Source organism: Ursus maritimus, unplaced genomic scaffold, assembly GCF_017311325.1.
Source record: "Ursus maritimus isolate PB19 unplaced genomic scaffold, ASM1731132v1 scaffold_25, whole genome shotgun sequence".
Taxonomy (NCBI): domain Eukaryota; kingdom Metazoa; phylum Chordata; class Mammalia; order Carnivora; family Ursidae; genus Ursus; species Ursus maritimus.
Genome location: NW_024425008.1, coordinates 16,429,843 through 16,454,537, shown reverse-complemented (window position 1 = coordinate 16,454,537; position 24,695 = coordinate 16,429,843). Strand labels below are relative to the sequence as shown.

General features: G+C 40.9%; 1 protein-coding gene across 1 annotated transcript in view; it reads left to right on the top strand.

Annotated features, from left to right (window-relative positions):
* FLRT2 (fibronectin leucine rich transmembrane protein 2) overlaps positions 1-21,666 on the top strand; it is a 100,532-nt gene extending 78,866 nt beyond the window's left edge. Inside the window, exon 2 of the mRNA XM_008699012.2 lies at positions 13,144-21,666. Coding sequence (XP_008697234.1) covers positions 13,528-15,510 — 1,983 coding nt within the window. The 5' untranslated portion in view covers positions 13,144-13,527 and the 3' untranslated portion in view covers positions 15,511-21,666. The remainder of the gene's footprint in view (positions 1-13,143) is intronic.
* The last annotated feature ends 3,029 nt before the right edge of the window (positions 21,667-24,695 follow it).

Sequence of the window (24,695 nt, the reverse complement as noted above, 5' to 3'; positions counted from 1 at the left end):
TTTAGAAGATAAACCTTGTCAGACCAATCATGATACTCCCAAGGGTCTGGGGAGCCCGAGTTTTAGTCAAGCATGAGGGTGTAGCTAAGGAAACAATGAGTAATCTGATCTCATTTCATATATATGATGCCTCCCTCATCGATCTCAGTATTTTAAACTGCATTATCATCTCAAACGTCATGTTACTCCCTAATACCTGAGTTCTTAATTTTATTTAGAAGTGAAGATTGGAACGCTTTTCTGGACAAATATCTAGTAGCTGAAACAAAGGAAAAACCAGTCTAAACTGTCTTTATGCGCGATGTGTGTGTGTTTGTGTGTGTGTGTGTGTGTGGGTGGGTGGGTGTTACTGGGACCACCTTGTAGCTGTGTTGCTTCCCTCTGGTGGTGGCTTTATGTACATGGAACTGGGTGGCACGGAGTCAGACTGTAGTTTGCTTTCCTTAATAAAAAGAAAGAAAGAAAAAGTCATCATGTTCTGGTGTGTGTGTGTGTGCGCGCGTGTTTGTCAGGAATGGGGGGAGAAGCTCTTTTTTTTAAACAAAGAATTAAGTGGTTGAAATTGATTGGCAGCATATAATTAAGGAAATACAAACTTTCTGGATTGGGGATAAAGTTTGAAGCCCGCAGTGTTCCTAAATGGAGCGAGTGCTCTGACTGTGTAGAAACCTGTAAAACGATCTGCTCTTGTACGTTTAAATTCTCCTTTGTTTGGGAAACATATCTTAACATTTCCTTCAAATGAGAAAAGCTGGTAGTGTAGATTTTTCAAAGATAGCTTTTAAAATCTGCTGTGTATGTTTAATATTTTGCTTTGCATGATTCCTTCTGTGCAGTGCAAAGCTTACACTGGACACGATACTAATGGCTCTCATCTGGGGTTTAATTTTCAGTCTGGGAAATCACTTGATTTTATCTTACCCCATATCTGATCGTGCTGGGGGAGATGCCCTTGAGAAAAGGAGAAGGTCAAGGATAGGAAATCATCATCTTTCTTTTGTTTCTTTTTCCCTCTCCTGTCTCAAATCCAGAAATAGTCCCCTGAACATAGCCTGACACTTCAGCGTGACAGGTGTTCCAAAGACGAGGAGGCGCTCTGTAAAACCTGTTTATTCAGTGAGGAAATTTTGTACCATTTACATTCAGAGCCATCCCTATGATACCGAAATAGGCTTATGCAATGAATTTTTCATTTTTTAAACTCAAAACCAGATAACTCACCTGCAAATACACACTATGTAATTTCATTTCATGTGCCTGATCAATATCACTGACTGAAATCTGTATTCTCCTTGTGAAGGAGACAACAAGATTTTCTGTTTCATTATGCATATTACATATGTGGTGCAATATTTTGGTGGGAAAATGGGTCATGTTTATATTTTTGGATTCAGTTTATTTTTTTCATGAGCTTTTTTATAGCTTTCAAAGTTCCTGGCCTATTTTGTATGGATTCTAACTATGCAGAATGGTAAAGGGGTGTGCAATTAAAGCACAGTTGAACTGTCACACTGAAATTTGTGTAAATATTTATAAGCTATCGGCATTATATGAGAAGAAGCACTTGGGTTTTTTACTGTTGTTTGGGGGTTTTTTTTCTTCTTCTTTTTCTTCTTCTTTTTCTCCTCCTCCTCCTCCTCCTCCTCCTCCTCCTCCTCCTTCTTCTTCTTCTTCTTCTCATTCTCATTCTCATTCTCATTCTCATTCTTCTTTTTTTAAGAAACACAGAGTTTCTGTAGCAGACCATAAGGACTTTTCTGAATTCGGGTTAGAATCATCATAGAACTGAAGTTTGAGTATCTAGGGTGATCCGACATGCCTTTCATCAAACCAAGCTTGTAATAATCGGTCAGGCTGATCCTGTTTCAGTTGATAAGAGCACAGAATTTGATGTTATTTTGCAAAACAAGTATAGCGCTATGGCAATTACAAATTTTTCTAGTTGCGTGTTTTATGCTGTTTCCTAAGGTCATCTAGTTTCTTTGTACCTGAAGATTCTTCATCCGTCTCTCTATCTATCCCTCAGTCTCTCCGGGTAGGTTAGTGTTGCTTCAAACCTTTGAAACCTTTTCCGAAATATTAGTTCGGTGGTTCCTTATGGGACCTCAGATTGAAGATGTCGAAGAGTTTTTGCAGACTGCGTCTTCGAGCAAAGTAATCATCTGAAGGTTGTTTTTGGATTCATCTATTTATTCTACAAATGCTTCTTGAATGTCTGCCATCTGCCGTGGTAGGCTCTGGGGAAACAATACTGAGCAAAAACAGTCCAACCTCTGTCCATGTGGAGCTTACAGGGAGGCAAGAAAGGGGTTAGGAGCAAGGCTCCGCAGCTTATGCCTGAGTTCAAATTCTGTTCCTCCCTGTCCCTTCTCTGATGATCGGCTTTGGAGAAGCTACATACCTCGGGGCTCCGTTCTCTCTGCGGGAGTAATAACAGGATCATATGTATTGGTTTATTATGAGTCAGTACATGGAAGTTTCTTAAAAAGTATGTGAAACTGCAAATGCTAAGTTAGAAATGCCTTTAAAACACTGAAATGGATAAGTCAAGTGTATGTTGGGCTGTGCAGGTAAGGAGCTAAGAGGAGAGGCTAGGATGGAGACTACAGTGTGTGATTTATTTGCATATACAGGAGACAGTTTCAAGTTAGGGCTTGGATGCCATGTCCTACAGAAAGAGAAGAAGAAGAGCACCTGGATTCAAGCTTACTGGACTCACACTGAATGCCTAGACTGAGGAGGGGAAGCCTGCAAGATAGGAAACAGGAGGAGCAGGAGGAAAACCAGCAGACTATGATGTCATAGCGACCAGAGAATGAGAATGTTTCAGGAAGGGCATGCACAGCAGGTCGAAATGATGCTGCCAGATAAAGAAAAAAGAAGAGAGGCAAGAGCCCTTTGGATTTACCAACCCAGGGCTGATTGTTGACGTCAGTGAGACATGCTGGTGTGAAAGTAAGGACAGGAACCAGTGTGGAGAGTGATGGTGGGAGATGGGTGGGAGGTGAGAAAACAGATTTTGAACAGATTATGAACCATTCTTTCTAGAAGTTTGGCTAAATGTCAGGAGAGAAATGGGGCAACAGCTGGAGGGGGGGATTATTTTGTAAGTGGAAAATACCAGAGAATGTTAATTTTTGAAAAAAGATATTTATTTAGTTATTTGTGTGTTTATTTTCAAGAGAGAGTGTGAGCAGGGGAGGCGCAGAGAGAGAGGGACAAGCAGACTCTGCGCTGAGCACAGAGTTGCACGTGGGACTGGATCACTGACCCTGAGATCATGACCTGAGCTGAAATCAAGAGTCAGACACCCAACTGACAGAAGCACCCAGGCACCCCCAGAGAATTTTTAAAATAGATCCAGTCTGAGACAGAGAGGTTGCATACACGGGGGAGGAGAACATAGAGAAGTATATTCTAGAGAGCCCTGTAGGGCAAGGGCTCCACAGGAGGGATGGAGTGGTCAACCTTTAAGGAAAAGAAAGTGGGTGCAGATGCAGATGGACTCAAAGGTTTGGCAACAGAAAGACATGGGAGATCCTGTCTGATGCCTTCTGCTGATCTTCAGATTAAAGTCAGGTTGTCTACTGAAAGTGAGAGGAAAAGTTAGGGAATCTAAGGAGAGTGAAGACTGACTCCGTCTTTGAGGACAGTGAGGGAGGAGTTTTCCAGAGAAGTAGAACAGGGTTGCTAGGTGGAGTGCGGTCTCCCTGTAGGTTGGTGATTTCTTATTTAAGGTAGGCCTCATCTGTGCTATTACGTGACTTTCTCTGGTGAGAATCTGAAACTCGCAGAGGAGATTGGGCTTGTGACTGGGTGGGTTTGTTTGCTTGATTCAAGGTGCAATGAAAGAACAGAGGGCAGAATAATTTTTGAAATAATAGATTGTACACCCTAAACTAATAAGATAGGAGGAGAATGTGGTGGGAAGACCACCAAATTGTTTTTTACTTTTTCTTTTCTTTTTTATCAGAAAAATTGAGCTGGGATTCTATGGCTAAGCATTGCTACTAGTTGAACCTGAGTAAGTTCACAGATTTCTCCAAGCTTGTCTCCTCATTTGCAAATTTGGTATAATAATGACTTATTTCTCATGGCTCTGTGCGTATTGTACCATATTAGCAGTGGTTAGCATTTAATAGGTATTTGAATATTTAGCTGAATTTGAACTCAATTTGGAAATGCACCAGAGCCTAGGGGTGCATAATGTGATTATAGTAATTTGCTTATTTCTTTTGTTGAGTTTTCTCTTTTTTTTTCCTTTTTCTTCTTTTTATTTTTTTAAAGATTTTATTTATTTATTTGACAGAGAGAGACAGCCAGCAAGAGAGGGAACACAGCAGGGTGGGTGGGAGAGGCAGAAGCAAGCTCCAGTGGAGCAGGGAGCCTGATGCGGGGCTCGATCCCAGGACCCTGGGATCACGCTCTGAGCCGAAGGCAGACGCTTAATGACTCAGCCACACAGGTGCCCCTCTTCTGTTGAGTTTTTAAGGGCAGTGTAAGCAGCAAGCTCAAATTTCTTGTCCTGTCCCAACATAGCTTGCCTCTAAAAAAAAAAAAAGAGAGAGAGGGAAGAAGGGAAGAAAAGAAGATGACTTTTCATTCTCCTCCCACCCCCCACTCTAGGTGAATGCTTGGGGGCATGGCAGACTGGCGGACAGCATGGAGAGGGACGCAAGTATTGAGTGAGCACTGCATGTTTGGTTCGTAGAGAAGATAGAAGAAGAAATCTTTCAGACTTTTTGGTGTCAAGTGTTCTTATGGGATTAGTTAGAAATGATCCCTTGCAGAAGGAAAAAGAAAAAAAAAAAAGATCTAGCAAGATCTTTCTTAAAATTACACTTTGTTAGATTACTGATCCCACTTTCTATAGTTTTTTTTCCCTTGGAATTCAAGAAATTCTTGATACCTACAACATCTCATCTCAAGCTATTAATATACAGAAGCTGGCCGTGTGTTGGGCAATTGGTGACTGGCTTTACTTCTTCAACAGCTTTTGCTGCAGCGGCCCCACATGAAGACCTCCCCAAGCTGTAGAATTTGGTGGAGGCCAACTTGGGCTTCTTGGAGATGAAGTAGGCAAGGAAGCTCTGCTGTCTGCTTTGCTAGCAGCCTACCAGTATCCTCGAGTCCTTCAGACTCCTCCAATCCTTGGCACCTTGACGCTGCCCCTGTGCTGAACTGCAGCCCGGGTTCCCACTCCTGCTGAGCCCTGGAGTCACAGGGAAGAACAGACAATGGGTTCTCTGGCATAATTACCCTTTATTTATACACCAGTCCATCTTGGAAGTTTTACTCACTTCAGATGCCAGGCTACTGATAGTTTTGTAGATTTAATCAGTAGGGAGAGGCTTTCATTTTTGCAGGGAAATGCGTGTTGGTTTTAATGCCATCATAACTAACACCATTCATAAAATCATACCAGTAGCTAGTATTTTCTTATGGAAAATTGATAATGCCATCCTCTGTTCATACCATCAGTATGGCTTCAGGCAAATTACTTCATCTCTGTAGACTCCGTCTGAGGTTGACATACGTATCTCCTATGGGTTGTTGTGGGATTACATGAAATGAAACATATTAAAATGCTTTTAGAATTGTAAAGAGCTTTATGCAAAGAGTTATTTGATCTGACGTGAACTGATACTCAAATAAGGGGCTTGTGCCATAGATATCTGTCTAGTAACCAGGTCTGTACCTGGCAGGGACTGGGCACTCCCCACGTGTTTGCTAGGCTATACATGGTGCTGGTCACCCCATGTGAGTCTTGTTTTCCACTCTGGGCAGCACATATCAAGAAATGGAGGCATCAGCATCACTAAGATTCTGAAGCAAATGAAAGAAATGGGACATTTACATAGGAAAGGAGAAGATCTGAGAGACCCAGTGAATGTCTCCACATATTCGCAGTGTTGATGGATAGGAAGATGTGTGTGTCTATCTCCAAAGGAAAGAACTGTGACCAATGAACTAAAGAGGAAAGTAAAATTTGATGGATTCAAAAGGACCAACTCTCTACTAAATTCAGGACAAAAGCTCCCTGTGCTCCCTGAGGTTCTTTGTTATTGTTGCTGGTTTTTAAAGCTAAAAATGGGAATGGCCAACACATCATGAGTGGATGTTTTCCACATGTTCGATAACACTCGAAATGATTTACAGCCGTACAACAACTGTGAGAGATTAATACTACCATTTTCTCCATTTGACAAATCAGTTAACTGGGGCCAAGGGAGGGGAAGTGATATGCCCAAGTTAACACCACTGGCAAGTCAGAAAACTATCCAGGTCACCTGTCGCCAGAGTCCAGTTTCTTGAGTGCCTACTTGGTATTTTTAGTTACTTCGCATGCATTACCTCTAGTCTTCCCCACAATTTTGTGAGCATGGCTTATTATCCCCTCTTGAGATGAACCAGGAGACTGAGGGAGGTTAAGTCCAATGCCCATTGTCATGCTTTTGAAGAGTGGCTGAGCTGAGGTCAAAACCAAACTCTAAGTTACCCTAAACCCTTTGCTCTTGCCACATCTATTGCTCCACCTCTCACAAGTCAATTTGATCCAAAAAAAGAAAAAAAAAAAACACAAAAAAACGGTTGCCTCTGTGCCCTTATAGTGGGTGTCAATGTAGTTGAACCCTGAAGGGGTTGATCATCAGATCCGCCTGGGGAATGTTGACAGAATGCACGTGCACAGCCTCCTTCAATGACCTGTAAAACCAAAAATCTGTGGGGTGCTACCTAGAAACCCTCTTTTCTCATCCTCTTCCCCTAGTGTTTTTGATGACCCTTGGAGTTGAAGAATCTCTGAATCAGATCATGGGAAAAAGTCCCTCTCAGAGATAAGAGCCTGAGAAACCAGCTATTTTCTATGCCTGAAACAAGAGGTGCTCAATATATGTTTGTTTGACCAAATGAATGGATGTAGAATTGAGTGAACTACCTTTTCCATCCTTTGTGGACCATATACTTATTTCTTTTCTTTAATCCTGTTGTTGCTATCTCAGTAAAATTCTTCTCTATTAGTGTCTGCTCACTCCCGAGTTTAAACACCATGAAGGCCCAGTCTTGCATCCAGGTATGCAGATTTTTAATGGGACCTCGGAGTGGTCAGTGGGAGCTCCCTAGTGGGTGAAGAGCAGCCAGTGACAGTCATGAGTGTGTCCTCAAAGTTTATGCACTTGCATTTTTAACATTGGTTGCTTGGTCTGAAGTTATTATTTGAACCAACTGCATTGGAAACCTTGTGGGAACAACTCTTCAAATGTGTTAGAGAATTTTATGCTTGCCAGGAGAATAACTCTTTTTTTTGGGGGGGGGGTCCAATTTTAGTGTTTTCAATTCTAGACTGACTGGAGCCGGGGAATTGTCAACTGTTTATATAAAGTGTTTCCTTTCCTTCCTTCCCTCTTTTCCTCCTTCTCTCCCTCTTCCCTTCTTTCTTTCTCTTTGTTTTAGCAAAGAAAAATATTTGTCTAATGAGAAACTTCAAGGGGCTTGGTTGAGGGTCAGTGAATGAGATGGAAAAATGGCTTCAAGTTAGGGGGTGGCTATTGTTTTATTTTTCCCCAAATTCCTCTGCTACTCCCCCCATCTTGGCCCGCTAACTATAGAACTCTTCTGACTGTTGTAAGAACAGTATTTATAACCTGTCTTCAGGAATGTGGAAATGTGCACACAATCTATAAATTGTTTTAGTGTTTCCAGATTGTAACAGAGACATTTGTAGTGTAGTTAGGCCTATGGAATCTGCCCCATGTGTCTGATTTCAAGCACAAATTGTCTAACTCCAGAAGTGCTAAGTCCCAGGTACCCAGGGACGCTTTTGTGGAGAATCCGTCTTCGCGTTAGCTTTCTCATTCATAGCATTTCATGCCCTGCGCTGTCTTGTGACGATCCAGCCAATGCTGAGACCATTAAGATTTTGTTGGGTTTGTCCTGGGGTCATTATATTATGCAATCGGTGGTGCTTATTGACAATTCTTATTTTCTGTACTATGATTTTTATAGTCCGCGTTTATTAAGCGCTCCTGAAATATAGGCTCCTGGAATTAATTTTTTAAAAAATCTTCTTAGACGGCACGGGGACAGAAACACTTTGCTGAAAGTTTTTACATGATTTATATGCTCTGAGTCTCCATTCCTATGAAAAGAGTTAAATTAGAGTAAAGTAGCCCGGAATAGCTGCTGCCCTTACAGTCGCTTGCACAGACTGGCAGGGCCAGGTTCTTGCTGTCTCCAAAGAGCATTTGTTCCGTGTTGATTTATACTCAGCCTCTGGAAACTGTGTTTTCTACTTTCAGTGAAAATTCCTGTTTTTCTGTAGCACCTTCCATTAAACCATTCCTCACAATCTCTAGTTTCCCGGAAAGGAAGCATATTCAGTGCAGTACTCAAACAGTTAGGAAAGGGTGGGGGGGGGGGGGGAACGAAAANTTTGCTCTCAATATTTGAAACTCATCTTGTAAAGCAAAATGTTTTATTTGCAATATTTAGAGACTTACAAATGGAAATGGCTAGTGACCTTGAAACATGGGTTTGTTTATTATCTTCTGGAAACCGGACTCCCTGAGTGAGAAGCAGGCAGAGTTGGGAGAATGTGCTATGCTGTCAAAGTTTCATTTCTTCTCTCAGCAGGGCTGGGTTTCACTTCTTGATCCATATCACAACCAGCTTGGGTCCGTGTGCAACACTTCTGGAATTTCTTCCCTTGCTTGCACCTTTTTACCCTTCAGATCATCACATAGACAATCTTTGTCCTGCAGTGTTTTTCCTGATACACCAGGGACTAGGTTAGAGCTCCTCACTCAGTAACGTAATTCTCTGATACCCTAAGATCAGAACGCTTTACATAGTACCATAATTCCCTGCTTATTCATTTCTCTCCCCTCACTGACTTTCGTCAAGCTCATGAAGCCAAACCCACATCAGTTCCACCTCAGACTGTATCCTCATTCTAGTGCCCAACAAATATTGGTTGAATAAATGAATGAAAAACATGTTACATTTTCATGCTTTTTTGGTGTCCGTGGCAAGAAACATTTTTAGGTTCTGCTTATTAGAAACCGATGTTCAATTTCTTCTATAAAATTAGAATAATAGGGGCGCCTGGGTGGCTCAGTCATTGGACATCTGCCTTCAGCTCAGGGCGTGATCCCAGGGTCCTGGGATTGAGCCCCACATCGGGCTCCCTGCTCTGCTGGGAGCCTGCTTCTTCCTCTCCCACTACCCCTGCTTGTGTTCCCTCTCTCACTGGCTCTCTCTCTCTCTGTCAAATAAATAAATAAATAAATAAATAAATAAATAAATAAATAATTTTTAAGAAAATTAGAATAATAATGCTAATCTTCTAAGGTACTCATAAAATGGTGTGGGTCAGTGGTTCGTGGGGTGATTTTGTCACCCCAGAGGACATATGTATGACAATGTCTGGAAACATTTTTGGATGCTTATGGCAGCCCCACACAGAATTATCCAGCCCAAAATGTCAATAGTGATGAGGTTGAGAAATTCTGGAGTATATGGAAAGGTATAGAACTTGGTGGGTTATTTTGAGTACATGTTGGAGTTTACCTCTTTGGATAACATAAAAATAATTAGGGAGAGAATAACAGTTTATATTTATTATGTTCTTGCCTGTGTCAAGCATCATGAGAAATACTACCCTATTGAATTTTCTCATGAATACTGTGAGTTGAACTATTATTATACTAATTTTTCAGGCGAGGGAAGGAAGGTATGAAAGGTCAAGATCCTGCGGCTACTCCGTGTCCGAGGTAGGAGGAGACCTCGGGGGCTATGCTTTTGAGCATTCCACTCTATCGGTTTCTTTCTGAATAGAGTCTCCAGCTTAAGGTCTGAAAGCATTTCTGCTCTCGGTATTCAGTAGGAATTAGCACTGAAAATATAGAGGAAATTTTAGCCTGCTTAAATGAAAAAAATAGAGTCACTATTGCCTACATGTTTGTGATTTTACACTTACGCTAATTTGCATAAAGACGCAGTATATTGGCTGACACATATAGGCCGTCGTTGATCCAAGGATTACAACGAATCTGCTATTTGCTGTCATTTTGTGGCATTCTCAAGAAGTTCAAAGCAAACCCTGAGAGTTTGTTTTCATTCAGAATTGACGTTGTCATAGCTGATCAGCACATTGTGATCTCAATGGGACTTTTCTTCTGTTAAGGTGGATAAACAGTGACAGTTTGTCCCATGTAATCCTATTAGAGGATTTCTTCAGGACCACATCCTCTTCGTAGATGATTACGGACAGCACTCCTAAGTAGAGTACATCAGCAAGAGAGCAAGGCCTGGGGCAACGGATGGGCTGATGGGGCTTTTCTCCTCCTTACAGAGGGCAGGGCAGGCAAATGGAAAATGTGTATCCTGGAAGCATGACAGTCTCCAGGTCCAACACCTGAGTACTTTGTTAGCTCCCAGCGATTATTGCTTTGAGGTTGTTAGTTGATGAACTTTCTAAGTAAATTCTGTCATCCTCAAGTATTAGCTCATTGTTTCCAGGGCCTTAAAACTTGGCTTGTAAAGCGCAGTTAAGAAACATCTATTCTTTTTATTTAGGAACTAAGAACCCTGGAGCAGCTGTTTTTCTCTCTTCAGAAATTCTATTTATTGTGTGCTGGTATCACATGCTGAAGATGCCTGTGGAATACTGAAACTGTGTTACGTTCTATTCTTTCGGTCTCACTTTCCTACCTCCTGTGGAGAGTAAATGCGGATAGCACCAAACAAATGTTTGTTCTTAAATAAATCCTGCTTTATCAAGTGGGCTCCCCTGGTGACAAATAACTTTCTAAGCTCCTACTGGGCATTAGTGCTTGTCACTCAGGCATACATTTTCAAGGATCTGTTGAGGCCAAGTGGGTGGTATAGTCATCGCACTACTCCACCTACAAGATGTCATTTATGTCTAAGATGTAATTTAAGACTATCTCCCGGGGACTAAAGTGGTCAGTATGCCTTATGCTTTTACTCTTCCTAAGGAGACATCTGACATGCTCTTGCATTTGTTTTATATTTAATAAAGGAAAACGTCTGAATGATTCAATAAGATGTTACAGTGTTTAGGGCAATGCCTCTCAAATTTTCACACGCACACCCTAGGTTCTTGCTAACATGCAAATTCCACCTTTCCAACAACTTCTCAAGTCAAGCTCTCTCTCCTGGACCAGGATGACCCTTGAGTAGGAAGCTGTTAGGGAACACTGAGATGGTTTAAAAATTTGAAATTTGAGCTAAGGATGACATCAGGCTGATGACATTAAACTCATTTTTCCTATACTATCTCAGTTGTATTATAAATTATTTTTAAGCAGATATGGGGATTTTTGCTGGAGTGGGGAGATGGCTCCTGTCTAGTGTTAAAAAGTATATTTGTAAGTTTTAACAAATTAATGTTTCATTCTTAATAAATAAATATCATAGCTCAGTCTGTTTTTTCCTAGACAAAGATTCCCTATCCCTGCTCCTTCGTTTTAAAGTTTTTGGACAATAAAACATGCGTTTTACTGTTTCAGGTCATGAGAGGCATTTTTTTAGTTGGTTCACATTTTTTTTTTTAAGTTGTAGAACAAATTTACAATGTCCTTGACACTTAAAAAGCATTTATAGTGGGTTTTTTTTTCTTTTTTTAATTATGTTTCTAAAGATAGCTAAGGGAACAATTTCAAATAGTTCCTCTGTGCTTCTAGATATAAGTTGTTTTGAGTTTCTGTCTGTTGGTGAGAATTAAGAAACTCATAGCTTGCCATGTCCTGTCATGTTAGCTTATTTTGTAAGGAAATCAAATCTGGCACCTTTCAATTAACTGTTTTACCTCTCTGATCTAAAAACAGACAGACACGTTCTGGAACAGGAAGGCATGATTACTCTCTGTGGATTGCCTTTACTTCCCTAACTGGGTCTTCTATCATTTCAGTCTGCTGAAGGTCCTTCTTGAAAAATAAGAAAAAAAAAAAAATCCTCACAGATGGGAGGAAGGTAATAGAGTTGAGAAACAACTGATTCCAAATCATGAGCTTGGCAGCTCTCAAGGGGGTCAGAAGAGTGTATCTCATGTGTACCTGGAGGTCCCGAACGAGGGAATAAACAGAAACGTATCATGGACTGGAGTTTAGTCGTTCTCCTTGGTAAATCGAGCATAAGCTATTTTGGAGAAAGACAAAGATGAGATAGAGGTGAAAAGTGGGGAAGAGAAATCCTCTGTCTGCCTTCATGCATGCTTCTGGGCATTACTTTTATTCGTCTTCCTCACAGTGTCAGATCAAAAGGACACATCTTTTTTTAAAAATTTTATTTATTTTTTGGTTAGTTTCAGAGGTAGAATTTAGTGATTCATCAGTTGCATACAACACCCAGTGCCCATTCCTTCACATGCCCTCCTTAATGCCCATCCCCCAGTTACCCCATCCCCCTACCCACCTCCCCTCCAGCACCCTTGTTTGTTTCCTAGAGTTCAGCATCTCTTATTCTTTGCCTCCTTCTCAATTTTCCTCTTGTTTTATTTTTCCTTCGCTTCCCCAATGTTCATCTATTTTGTTTCTTAAGTTCCACATGTGAGTGAAATCGTATGGTATTTCTCTTTCTCTGACTGACTGAATTTCGCTTAGCATCGTACCAAAAGGACATATCTTTTTAAACGACTTTATCAGTCCCTATCTTGCATTTGTTTATTTATAACTAGAAAGGGTTTCACAAGTGTGCCCTCAAATTGTATTTCTTACTCAGTCACTTGTGTCATCTTGAGACAAGATGTGACCGGTTGGAGTTGTAGGTGATTATCATTATGGATTCAGTGGACTCAACAGTGTGCCTTGCAACTTTCTATTTGGATATGCAAATGGATATTTAAGAGAAGGTACTGCTTGGGATGTAAAAGTCTCAGTAGGGTCACTGAGGGTGAGAGGCAACAGTATGGTTTTCCTTTGAAGATCAGATAATAGAATCATATTCCTTTCTTGAATACCTTTTCAACTAAATTATTGTTACTTAAAACATCACTTCACACCAACTCCTTGCGTCTGGTCATTTGGTCCCAGGCACATTGTTCTTGAAGGGTGAAGAGTCAGGTCAGCACTTCATCCATTCCAACCCTTAACTGACTTTTTTCTCTTTGCTTTCCTACAACAGATTGCAGATTGAGCTTAACCAAGAAGTTCAGAGTCTGATCACCACCGACCTGATCTACAACACGAGAAGGGAGTTCTAGTTCTGCCTGCCCAGTTGGGCCCCTGGTGACCGCTGATAACTTGGCTTCACTCATTGCCTGTGTAGAAAAAATCTCCCTATTGATTTTTTTTTTTTTTTTTGCACATGGAGGACAGTAACAAAGAAGACAACACAGGTTGATAAGACCAGAGACCACAGGCCTTCGAGACTTTTCCTCTAGTTGGAGTTCTGGACTTTAACAGAACCCTGTCCAGTCATTTTGGTTTTGCTATATATATATATATTTTATTTTTTTTCTCTTTTTACTTTCCCCACCACCTTGTATTTTGTTTCTGTGCTTCAGAAATGGGCCTGCAGACCACACAGTGGCCCAGCCATGGGGCTTTTTTCCTGAAATCTTGGCTTCTCATCTCCCTGGGGCTGTACTCACAAGTGTCAAAAATCTTGGCGTGCCCTAGCGTGTGCCGCTGCGATAGGAACTTTGTCTACTGTAATGAGCGAAGCTTGACCTCAGTGCCTCTTGGGATCCCGGAGGGCGTAACCGTACTCTACCTCCACAACAACCAAATTAATAATGCTGGATTTCCTGCAGAACTGCACAACGTCCGGTCCGTGCACACGGTCTACCTTTACGGCAACCAACTGGATGAATTCCCCATGAACCTTCCCAAGAACGTCAGAGTTCTCCATTTGCAGGAAAACAACATTCAGACCATTTCCCGGGCTGCTCTGGCCCAGCTCTTGAAGCTCGAGGAGCTTCACCTGGATGACAACTCGATATCCACAGTGGGGGTGGAAGACGGGGCCTTCCGGGAGGCTATTAGCCTCAAACTGTTGTTTCTATCCAAGAATCACCTGAGCAGTGTGCCTGTGGGGCTTCCTGTGGATTTGCAAGAGCTGAGAGTGGATGAAAATCGAATTGCTGTCATATCAGACATGGCCTTTCAGAACCTCACGAGCTTGGAGCGTCTGATCGTGGACGGCAACCTCCTTACCAACAAGGGCATCGCCGAGGGCACCTTCAGCCATCTCACCAAGCTCAAGGAGTTTTCCATTGTTCGGAATTCACTCTCCCGCCCCCCTCCCGATCTCCCAGGTACACATCTGATCAGGCTCTACCTGCAGGACAACCAGATCAACCACATCCCTTTGACAGCCTTCTCCAATCTGCGCAAGCTGGAACGGCTGGACATCTCCAACAACCAACTGCGCATGTTGACTCAAGGGGTCTTTGATAATCTCTCCAACCTGAAGCAGCTCACTGCTCGGAATAACCCCTGGTTTTGTGACTGCAGCATTAAGTGGGTCACGGAATGGCTCAAGTACATCCCTTCATCTCTCAACGTGCGAGGTTTCATGTGCCAAGGGCCCGAGCAAGTCCGGGGGATGGCTGTCAGGGAGCTGAATATGAATCTGTTGTCGTGCCCCACCACCACCCCCGGGCTGCCTGTCTTTACCCCGGCCCCAAGTACAGCCTCTCCAACCACGCAGCCTCCCACCCTCTCTGTCCCAAGCCCCAGCAGAAGCTATACACCCCTGACTCCCACCACCGCCAGACTGCCCACGATTCCTGACTGGGATGGCAGAGAAAGGGGGACCCCGCCTACCGCGGAACGGATCCAACTCTCCATCCATTTCGTGAACGACACGTCCATTCAAGTCAGCTGGCTCTCTCTCTTTACCGTGATGGCGTACAAACTCACGTGGGTGAAAATGGGCCACAGTTTAGTCGGCGGCATCGTTCAGGAACGCATAGTCAGCGGCGAGAAGCAGCACTTGAGCCTGGTTAACTTGGAGCCCAGATCCACCTATCGGATTTGTTTGGTGCCACTGGATGCTTTTAACTACCGAGCTGTGGAAGAGACCGTCTGTTCTGAGGCCACCACGCACGCCTCCTATTTGAACAATGGCAGCAACACTGCTTCCAGCCACGAGCAGACGACTTCCCACAGCATGGGCTCCCCTTTTCTGCTGGCGGGCCTGATCGGGGGCGCGGTGATATTCGTGCTCGTGGTCTTGCTCAGTGTCTTTTGCTGGCACATGCACAAAAAGGGGCGCTACACGTCCCAGAAGTGGAAGTACAACCGGGGCCGGCGGAAAGATGACTATTGCGAGGCGGGCACCAAGAAGGACAATTCCATCCTGGAGATGACCGAAACCAGCTTTCAGATCGTCTCCTTAAATAACGATCAGCTCCTTAAAGGAGATTTCAGACTGCAGCCCATTTACACCCCAAATGGGGGCATTAATTACACAGACTGCCATATCTCCAACAACATGCGATACTGCAACAGCAGCGTGCCGGATCTGGAGCACTGCCACACGTGACAGCCAGAGGCCCGGCGTTAGGAAGGCGGACAGTAAGACGCTCGAGAACACACACGTGTGTGCACATAGAGACACGCGAATTACATTTGATAAATGTTACCCAGATGCATTTGTGCATTTGAATACTCTGTAATTTATACGGTGTACTATATAATGGGATTTAAAAAAAAAGTGCTATCTTTTCTATTTCAAGTTAATTACAAACAGTTTTGTAACTCTTTGCTTTTTAAATCTTAAAAAAAAATAGTCGCTGAAGTACTGTACAGGGTTGTACAAGGAGAACCCAACGCCAAGGCAAAAGACGGAGTGATTCTTCCTCATGACGCACATTAACCGTTTTGCTGTGGAAGCTGTCAGAATAAATTCCTTTCTTACAGTCGTGGTCAGATGAAAGGGCAGATTCAAATGAACTCATCAGGGTAGGCTAAGTGCTGTGGGTAAAACAAGAAATGGCCCAGATACCTTCACGCTATTTCTGCATTTCCTGGTCTGGAAGAGAAGTTAAAAATCTTGAAATATAAGAAAGGAGATAGTTACCCTGATTTGACCCAAAGCAGGAAATATAGAAAAGCATCACGAGGAAGCCCGTTCCTGTAAGATAAGTTAACCCAACCCGGGGAATCCAGCAAATGACATGTTTGGAAAAGAACTTCAAACCCGGGCGTTGGCTTTCTGACCGGGAGCTTAAAAATCCCTCCTCATGCTTCTCTGACCCTACGAGATAACAGAGTTAGAGACTTTAGTCTGATTTCGGTCATCTTCAGGGACAGATAGGATGTTCCAGTAAGAAAACTCCCTTTAAAAGTGTTACTATTCAAATTATATGTCAGGTTGATCACATTCAACAGAGATATATTCTAGAATACTTTTTTAGAAGAGGCTAATAAAATAACGGGAAGAATTATATTGAATGGAATTATTTTTGATAATGAGAATTATTTGGGTAGATTCACTGCAGCTATGTCAACATGATATTTAGACCAACAAGAGATTAGTGTTTGGAATATGCTGAACTTGTTATTTAAAAAACTACTGATACCATTTAGACAAAAACAAGTGATCAGAGGTTCTGCTTTACTTTATCAATGACTGTGTTAGTATCATGTTGAAATAGCTTGAATTAATACCTTTACCCCCTTGCAAATTTGTCTTCCAATCACCTCACATATATTTTCGTAATTAGCTGTTTATGCTACATTTGTTTGGGTTGTTTTTTTTCCCCACTCTGCTTAAAATTGGAAAGAAAAGTTTAGATGCCAGTCTTGGTTGCACAAAATATCCATATATACTTCTACACTTTAAAATGTATACTAATTTTCAGTGCTAATAATTCTATGAGGACACATCGAAGCTGGCTGAAATAATGTATTTGTTTTTAAAGCAATATTGAGTTTCCACCTTGGACTGACTTGGATCCTGTTCCATTTTTGAAATTTCATTTATTCCTTTTCAGCCTCGGATATCCCTCTTCTTTGGGAATCTTGGAGGGATGATCAATCTTTTATTAACAGGATAAGTGAAAAATGAACAAGTCAGGGAGCACAGGCTTGTTCCCCTAATCTTGGCAGAGTGGGGCATAGAGCAGAGGGCATAGAGAAGGGAGGGATGTCTGTGCTTAACTCTAGATATTTTCGAAGCAATGCCCGTCTTCACAAAGTACGTATAATTTACTCCTCTTCATCCCTGAGATGTAGAAGGGCTATCGATCGCATACATTGTCTAAGAAACACACACCCTTGGAAAATTCCTTTTAAAATCAAATTTTGCCCTGTTTTGCATATTTCCTTTACCAGTGGCCATTTTTTAGGAAACTATGAAGTTAATGTCACAATCATTTTTGCTTTCTCTCTCTCTCACTTTTAACAGAATAGAACTGTGATGTGTCTTCTTTGTAAAAGTTTAGGTATAAAATGCTATGCAAGTTTTTCTTTATAGTAAGAGCTTTATTTTCTTTAATAATGTACCCCCCAACTTATATGTTTTAATCTCCTTTGTCCCTCAGAGTAAGCCGAAAATATAACTGAAGTTATAATGCTGTAGAAGCAAGAATCAAAACTGCAGTCAGTTGAGCTGAAATTAGCTACGAATTAATTTGAATTAATTTTAAAGTGACTTAGGTTTCCATTTTAGTCTATTAGCTAGCAAATTTTGGCTGTTGCTTTTTTAAAGCTAATTCCACACAGCGAAGGGACAAGACAGTCTGCGAAGGTGATCCGTGTAACAGTAAGCCATTAACATTCAGGACAATGACATGGGGTTTTCTGTACTTAACTGGATAATTCCCTTCCACTGTCCTCTTCCCCTTGGCTGTGTAGATAAAACTATGTGTTCAAATGATGGTACTTTGACTTTTGAGGATTTTTTTCTCTCTTATCCACAAAATAATCATTCTCATTTGTTTCTGTTGTGTGTATAACCCCAGCACGATATTTGGCTGCTGAAACGTTTTTGCTTTGGGTCAAGAATACCAATGTTGGAGAGGTTTCTATGATGTCTTATGGGATTCATAGAATTATTGGGGGCTTAACTGCTACAATGAAGACCTAGTCACCTGAAGTGGTTCCTTTGCTAGAAGATGTTCCTGAAGAGATAGAATGTAGTTATAGGTTTCACTTTGGTCTTGCACACAATGAGGCAGAGACTGCTAAAACTGAGATCAATCTCCCATTCATCATAGCATACCTGGGGCTCGCACTTACACCAGGATAGAAAGCACATCATGGAATTTGTAATGTCTGATATGTCTTAGGAAAACTGCTGAATAACCAACCATCGGTGTTGGATTAGGCTTTGATTGGCATTTTCAGTCACGGGAATGTGTTCTACTCTGTATTTGAGCCTCTTTTGCTGTCATTGTTTTGTATTTTGAGATTAGTCAAGAGTCACAGTTAAAGGTGTAGACCAAGTCTGTGAACAAAGCCATACATAAGTGACTGGTTTATAAAGAGCTTGATGCCGTTTGGCCAGACAAGGTGATCGGATCATACACAGCCACTTTCAGAGCTAGGGAAGTGTCACCGTGCAGAGACAATTCTAAAAGGAAAAGGTATAGCCATGATCACACAATATTATTGATTGTTCTTCATACGATGGGTTGTCATTAATACCTATTTGTTTGGGGATGCGTGCTTGAACAGAGAGAGCCACCGGGTTTCCCTCAAAACTGTCAAACGCATTAACAGCTCATCGCAAAAGACAACCACAGGCAGAGACAAAAAGTGTGTTTCCCTGCCTAGTTTCCCTGTGTGAGACGTGGAAAACACTCTATCGCATGAGAAATAATGCAATTTCTAATTATATGGATGTTTCTTGAAAATATATTAGATATGTTCCCTGAAGTAAAAACAAAAGCAACCACCAAAAAAACTCCGTAATGTGACGAGTCTGGCAAAATTATTAATGAAGTAGCTAATTCTAAGGCTCCAGTTCCTATCAGTGCAGATCCCGATGGTCTTAGTCATTTCACAAGATCACAACTTGCTTCCCCTCTGGGGAGAACCAGCTCTGCAGGTGGCCAGCAGGACACCCAGTCCAAACGGAAGTTACAGAGAACAGTTGCTGTTCTAGTTCGGGGAACCTCAGCTAGAGAGCTCGGTGCAACTTTTGACTATGAAGTGGTTAACTTCCATTGGCATCTTTGTTTTTAGCATTTTTCTTGAAGGTACTACAAGGAGACATTACTTTAGACTATGAGGAGAATGGTTTTGCCCATGATTTTCCAGGTTCATGGGAAAGCAAAGCAGTTTCTTTGTGCCCCAAAGGGAAAGAGATACACAAAACAAAACTCTCTCCTGGTTCTTAATCTTTGTCAAAACTGACCTGATGTGGGTTTTTTTTGTTTTGTTTTGTTTTTTCGGGTTTTTTTTTGTTTTGTTTTGTTTTGTTTTTTTCTTAAGTCAAAATACTACTGAAGAAAGCTGTAGCTTACATCCTTCTCTGATTTCTTCAGCAGGGTCCAAAGACAATTGCTGGCAATGGGGATGCTGGCCACAGATTGTGGGGAGAAAGATTTGTACGTGTATGATACTGTTGTTATAACAAACGGATCAGATTCTTGTGCTAGAGTTTTCATTTTTCTTTTTCTAGCGGCACACCCACCAGAAGAGCACAAAGCAAGGCCATCGCAACAGACGCTTTTAAGCTAGTAGGAAACACACACGTGTGTGCACACACACAAACACACACATTTATAAAGATATCCATGGGATGTAAGGTGAAGGTGTTGCCACTGTCTGTCCCTCCTAGGACCCGTATATATTCACTGAAAGTTAATCCTGATGATTTGTTATTGTTCGAACCGTATGTTGATTTGCTTCTGGTTTATGTTTAGTGTGTCCTCACTGACAAGGGACTGCAAGGGGCTGGAAGATTCTGCATTACACATCCTCTGAGACCTACCATGTCGCACACTTTGTTGACGCCAAACTTCACTCTACACTATACAGTACCTTGTTGATATATTCAGTAAAGGCTTATTTTAAAAGAAAACCACATTGTGTTTATGTGAGTAAGTTCATTGGGTTACAGCCAATACTTGCATTGTTAATGTTAAAAAGAAGTGCGGGACGCTTCCTGATGACGCAGGAGGGTGGCAGGGATGAAGAAAGTAGTAGGCTTTTTCCTTTTCTCCTACCTTGAAGACAACTTGTGTTTTTTTAAGGCCATTTGACCCTTTTTGTGTGACGGGTTTACAGGACATCTTCATGTTCTTTTCTATTTCCCAACTAGATTGTGTGTTTCTATGAATATCTTTTTAGTATACACACATACATCAAACGTATTGTTTTGTATTTGTGAAATCTGTGGTGTTTAGGATAGAGATAAATACCAATGTAGTTATCCAATCAGAATAGTCTTTTTCCCTATTTCAAAACATAAGCTATTGGTTTTAAATGTCAATTTTCCTTACGAAGTCTCATGGTTCATTTCTACTTCAGATTTGTTTAGAGCTCATCCACCCATACTTCCCGTGAGCGCTCATAAAAATGTATCTATTCATATGCTCCAGTTCAACAGATTAGTCTCACGGTTTGCCAGAGCCCTTTCTCTAACTCTTCTTGGCCATTTCACTAATAATGTATTTGACAGAGATTAAATCAGGAAATAAAATCATGACATTCCAGTTAAGTAGTGTTAATTATTTGTAGACTCTCTGTTGGAAAATTAAGTATGAAAGACAATGGTAACGGGTGATTGATATTATACTTGGGAGATTTTATGTCAAGTAATGTCCAGGCAACTCTTAGTTACTTTTACCCAGAATTACAGACCTTATTCTGTGAAGACTGATCCTTAGTCAAGGAATACAATTCATTAAAAAAAAAAAAATTATTAAATTCCCTCTACTTTGTTCCAGGCACCTGGCTGAGTTCAGAAGTTTCATAGAAGAATAAAATACAGTCTTAGGCAAACCAATCATATCTTCTACTTCCCTGTGTTCCTAAAGAAATCTGTCCATCCGAAGTATTTACCCTTCATCTACTTTCTACAGAGTACTATGTTAGATTCTTCTGGGGTTTCGGAGAAAAATATGACTGCTGCTAAGGAGCTCATAGATCATGCAATAAGCTCATTTTCTAACACATTCCAGAGCCTCAGAGACCGTGTAATAACTTTACATTTTCTCAAACCTAACAGAGTGTCTAAGATGACAAAAGAAACTTATGTACTTTTTGGTAAATTTGATGATGCATTTGCTGTATATATTAGATGATCTTGGTGTTTAATAGAGGACACAAAGTGATAGTGCATTGATAAAATTAGAATTGGATTTGAATTAAATTTTCAAACATATACTACGTGATTGAACATTTAGGAATTGTGTTTGGTAATTAGACTTGCAACCTTAATTTTCCGTTGGGCACCTGAATATAAATTCATCTAAAACAAGAAAAATGGCACCTTACAATCATTGAGCACCTATGTAAGTCCATATTTAGAATGCTTTGATACATGTGGTCACATTTTGTCTTAAACCATGTAAGGTACTTTATCGTCATTTTTCAGATTGTAAAACTCAGCTTCCTGAGAAGTACAGTGATTGGTCCATGATCACAAAACCTGTAAATAACAAGAGTCGGAATTAACCCTAAACATGACTCTTAGGCTCTTTAACTATTTCCTGTCTCTTAATAAATTGACTAGCTTTAAGACTGACTAGGCTTCAGGACAACTTCTTTGTCAAAGGTTAAAATTTGTGATGATGGAGATATCACGACTTCACCCAGCGGATACATCTATTAATTATCGTTCATGACAAATCAAGGGAGCATTCTAAAAACCTAAAAATATCTGTCTTTTAAATCCCTTCGTTACCCATCCCTGTTTTTTTTTAATAGAAATTCTGTGTTTATTATTATTGGGTGGCTGCACATTTATCTGATTTGAAAGCTTCAGACGGAATCGAGATATGCCTAAACCCACAGGGTGAGCTGAAAGAAGTATTAAAAGGACTTGAGTCAGGTTATTTTTAGTAATGAATTTGTTTCATACTTGAGAGGTTGCTCGAAGTATTTTGTAGATCTTGCTGAAGATGCTCATATGTCAGAATCTATTAGGGCCTCAGCAAACTGGCTTCTGGATTTACGCTTTTTTTTTTTTTTCCTTTCACAGCACAAATAGAAAATGTATGCTTTAGAGGATATTATAGGAGCTTTGTTTTCATTAGTTATACTGAAAGTTAAGGATAAAGAATTTGTGATGGTGCACTATAAAACATTCCCTTTTAGCACACACACCAACTGATGAACCCATTTACCCATTTTCTTGGTATGAAGTTTAAACTAGATGAAAATTTCATTCCATCCTTAAGGAGATTCTGATCATTTCAATGACATAATCAACTTCTATATTGGGTCAATCTATTCCTAACCAAATATAAAATTGTGCTGGTTGAGTCTGCTAAACTCCCTGATTTGGGTTGTAGGGCCTTTGTTAGTTTCATTTTGTTTTCATTCCACAAATATTTGCTGAGGCCTGGTAAGTTTTGAAGCTGTCCAGTTTTCTAGGACAGTATACTTTGCATCACTGAAATCTTCCTTGGAGGTTACTGGTATTCAATACATGGGCTAGGTTTTTCCCACTTATTTGCTTTCTTTAAGTGCTCACACTCTTACATTTCAATAATCTGGCAACATTTCTACTTCCGATACTTGTAAGATTTCGTGAATGTATTTTCTTCTCTCAGTTTCCAAACTTTGACATGGTTAAGACCCTTCCCGTAGTCTCTAGTCCACTTCCACCTTTCCTACACACCATGGGACAAAGGACAATGATCTGTAAAGAATGCCTGATTGTGACACTGTCTTGGTTTCAAAATATTCCGTTGCCATGACTTTAAGAGAGAATTCAAACTCTTTGTATGACGTATATGTCATATATACATTGCTCTCTGACATTCCTTACCAGTATGTCCTCCTCATTCATTATGTGCTCTAGACTAGATCCATATTTGACATGAACAGAGTCTATCTCCAAGGAACCTCCAGCTCCTTCAGACAGCTATAGTTTTGCTCAAGGTCCTTTATCCTATGACTTTCACTTTCTCCTTTGCTTAGTGACCTGTTCCTTCCTCAAGATACAACTCAAGTGTCCTCATCTTCAGGAAGCTTCTCAAATCTCATCTGTCAATTATCTGACCCCTCTGTGCAGCTAATATAACTTTAGAATACTTTTATTTATGGCATCTATACGTTGCAGTTTTCATGGGTCTGTGTCATGCTGATGCTCTGAGCCCCCTGGAGGCAGAAGACATACTCTGTCCGTTGCATCTCATCCAGTGCTGAGTATAGCGTCCAGCCCTTGGCAGGTGTTCAGTACATGCTTTTGGGTAAAATGTGGACAGAACACATGGGAACCTGCCATGATATCAGGCTCCCTGTGGGGCCAGGCTTCCCTGAACAGCAGCAGCTCAAATAATAGCTACCTTGTCAATCTTCTATGGCTGGATGCCTTTTTAAAAAGCCTCAGAATGTTCTGTGGAATTCTGGATATGTAGAATTAGCCTTGTTCAAATGCCACAATATGCACTTTACGAGAATAAGCAAAACATACATTTTCTAAAAAGGAAAAAAATCTCTTGTTTACCCATGACAATTTCTACAGAAATTGTTTTCATCATTATTTCATGACCACACATTTATCTGATTTGAAAGCTTTATTACAAAATCAGGATATGTCTACACCCATAAGGAGGGCTGAGAGAACTATTTAAATGATTTGAAGAACATATTTTTTATATGTTATAGATAACCTAAAAGCTCTGAACCAACTTGCAGAAAGGCATATAAAGAGATATCTTAAAGAACTGTCTTACAACAAAACGTCATCGTCGTGAGAAGTACCCAAAGTATGGGCAGGTGTAAAATCAGAGTAAAACATTTTGACAGTTTGCTAGTCAAGATGAATTTTTCACATGGAAAAAGCAGAAGTAGATTATTTTTTGTTTCCATCAACAATATCAAATGAGACACTCATTATTCATTGTGTCATATCCTATATCTAAAATGTGGCATATATTATTGAGAGGTTCACATCATATTATCTTGGTTATTTGCTACGAGAATAAATAGTTCTCTTCTAGAAATGATATTCCCATAAAGAAGGAGGCAGGGGAGGTGGTAGTTATTAAGAACTCAGACTTGAAACAGGCTGACTTATTTTCGAAACCTGTCTCTGCCCGTTGGCCTTGTTTATAACTTATGCTTTATGGTCATCAGTTTCTTTGACCTGAAATAGAGACAGTGAAGCCAGACGCGTGTGGAGGATGTCAGAACTGCAGGTACAGAGAGCAGTTGGCCGTGTCTCAGACTCAGGCAAGCACTGAATACATGGCATCGAGCACCACGTATTTTCCAGGCAAACCTCATTTGCGAGCGCAGGGTGACATATTGCCAATTTTATATAAAGAAACCAAACTTCACAAGAATTAAGATCAGAATTATACAGAAGAGTCATCTACTCAAAAGTAATTAGCACCCCAAATTCCATGTAACTGCGTACAACCATCAATACAAGTCTGACAAGGGTTTTTCCATTTTCCTATTCTTTTTTTCTTTTCCCTGGAAAAGTTGGGGAAAGGAAGGTGCCATCAGGTAGCACCGAACCCTACCAGATCCTCTGTCCTATGGTGGGTGGGACCACTGAGCAGCGCTGTTGAATGGAAAAAAGAATAGGCTTCTTTGTAG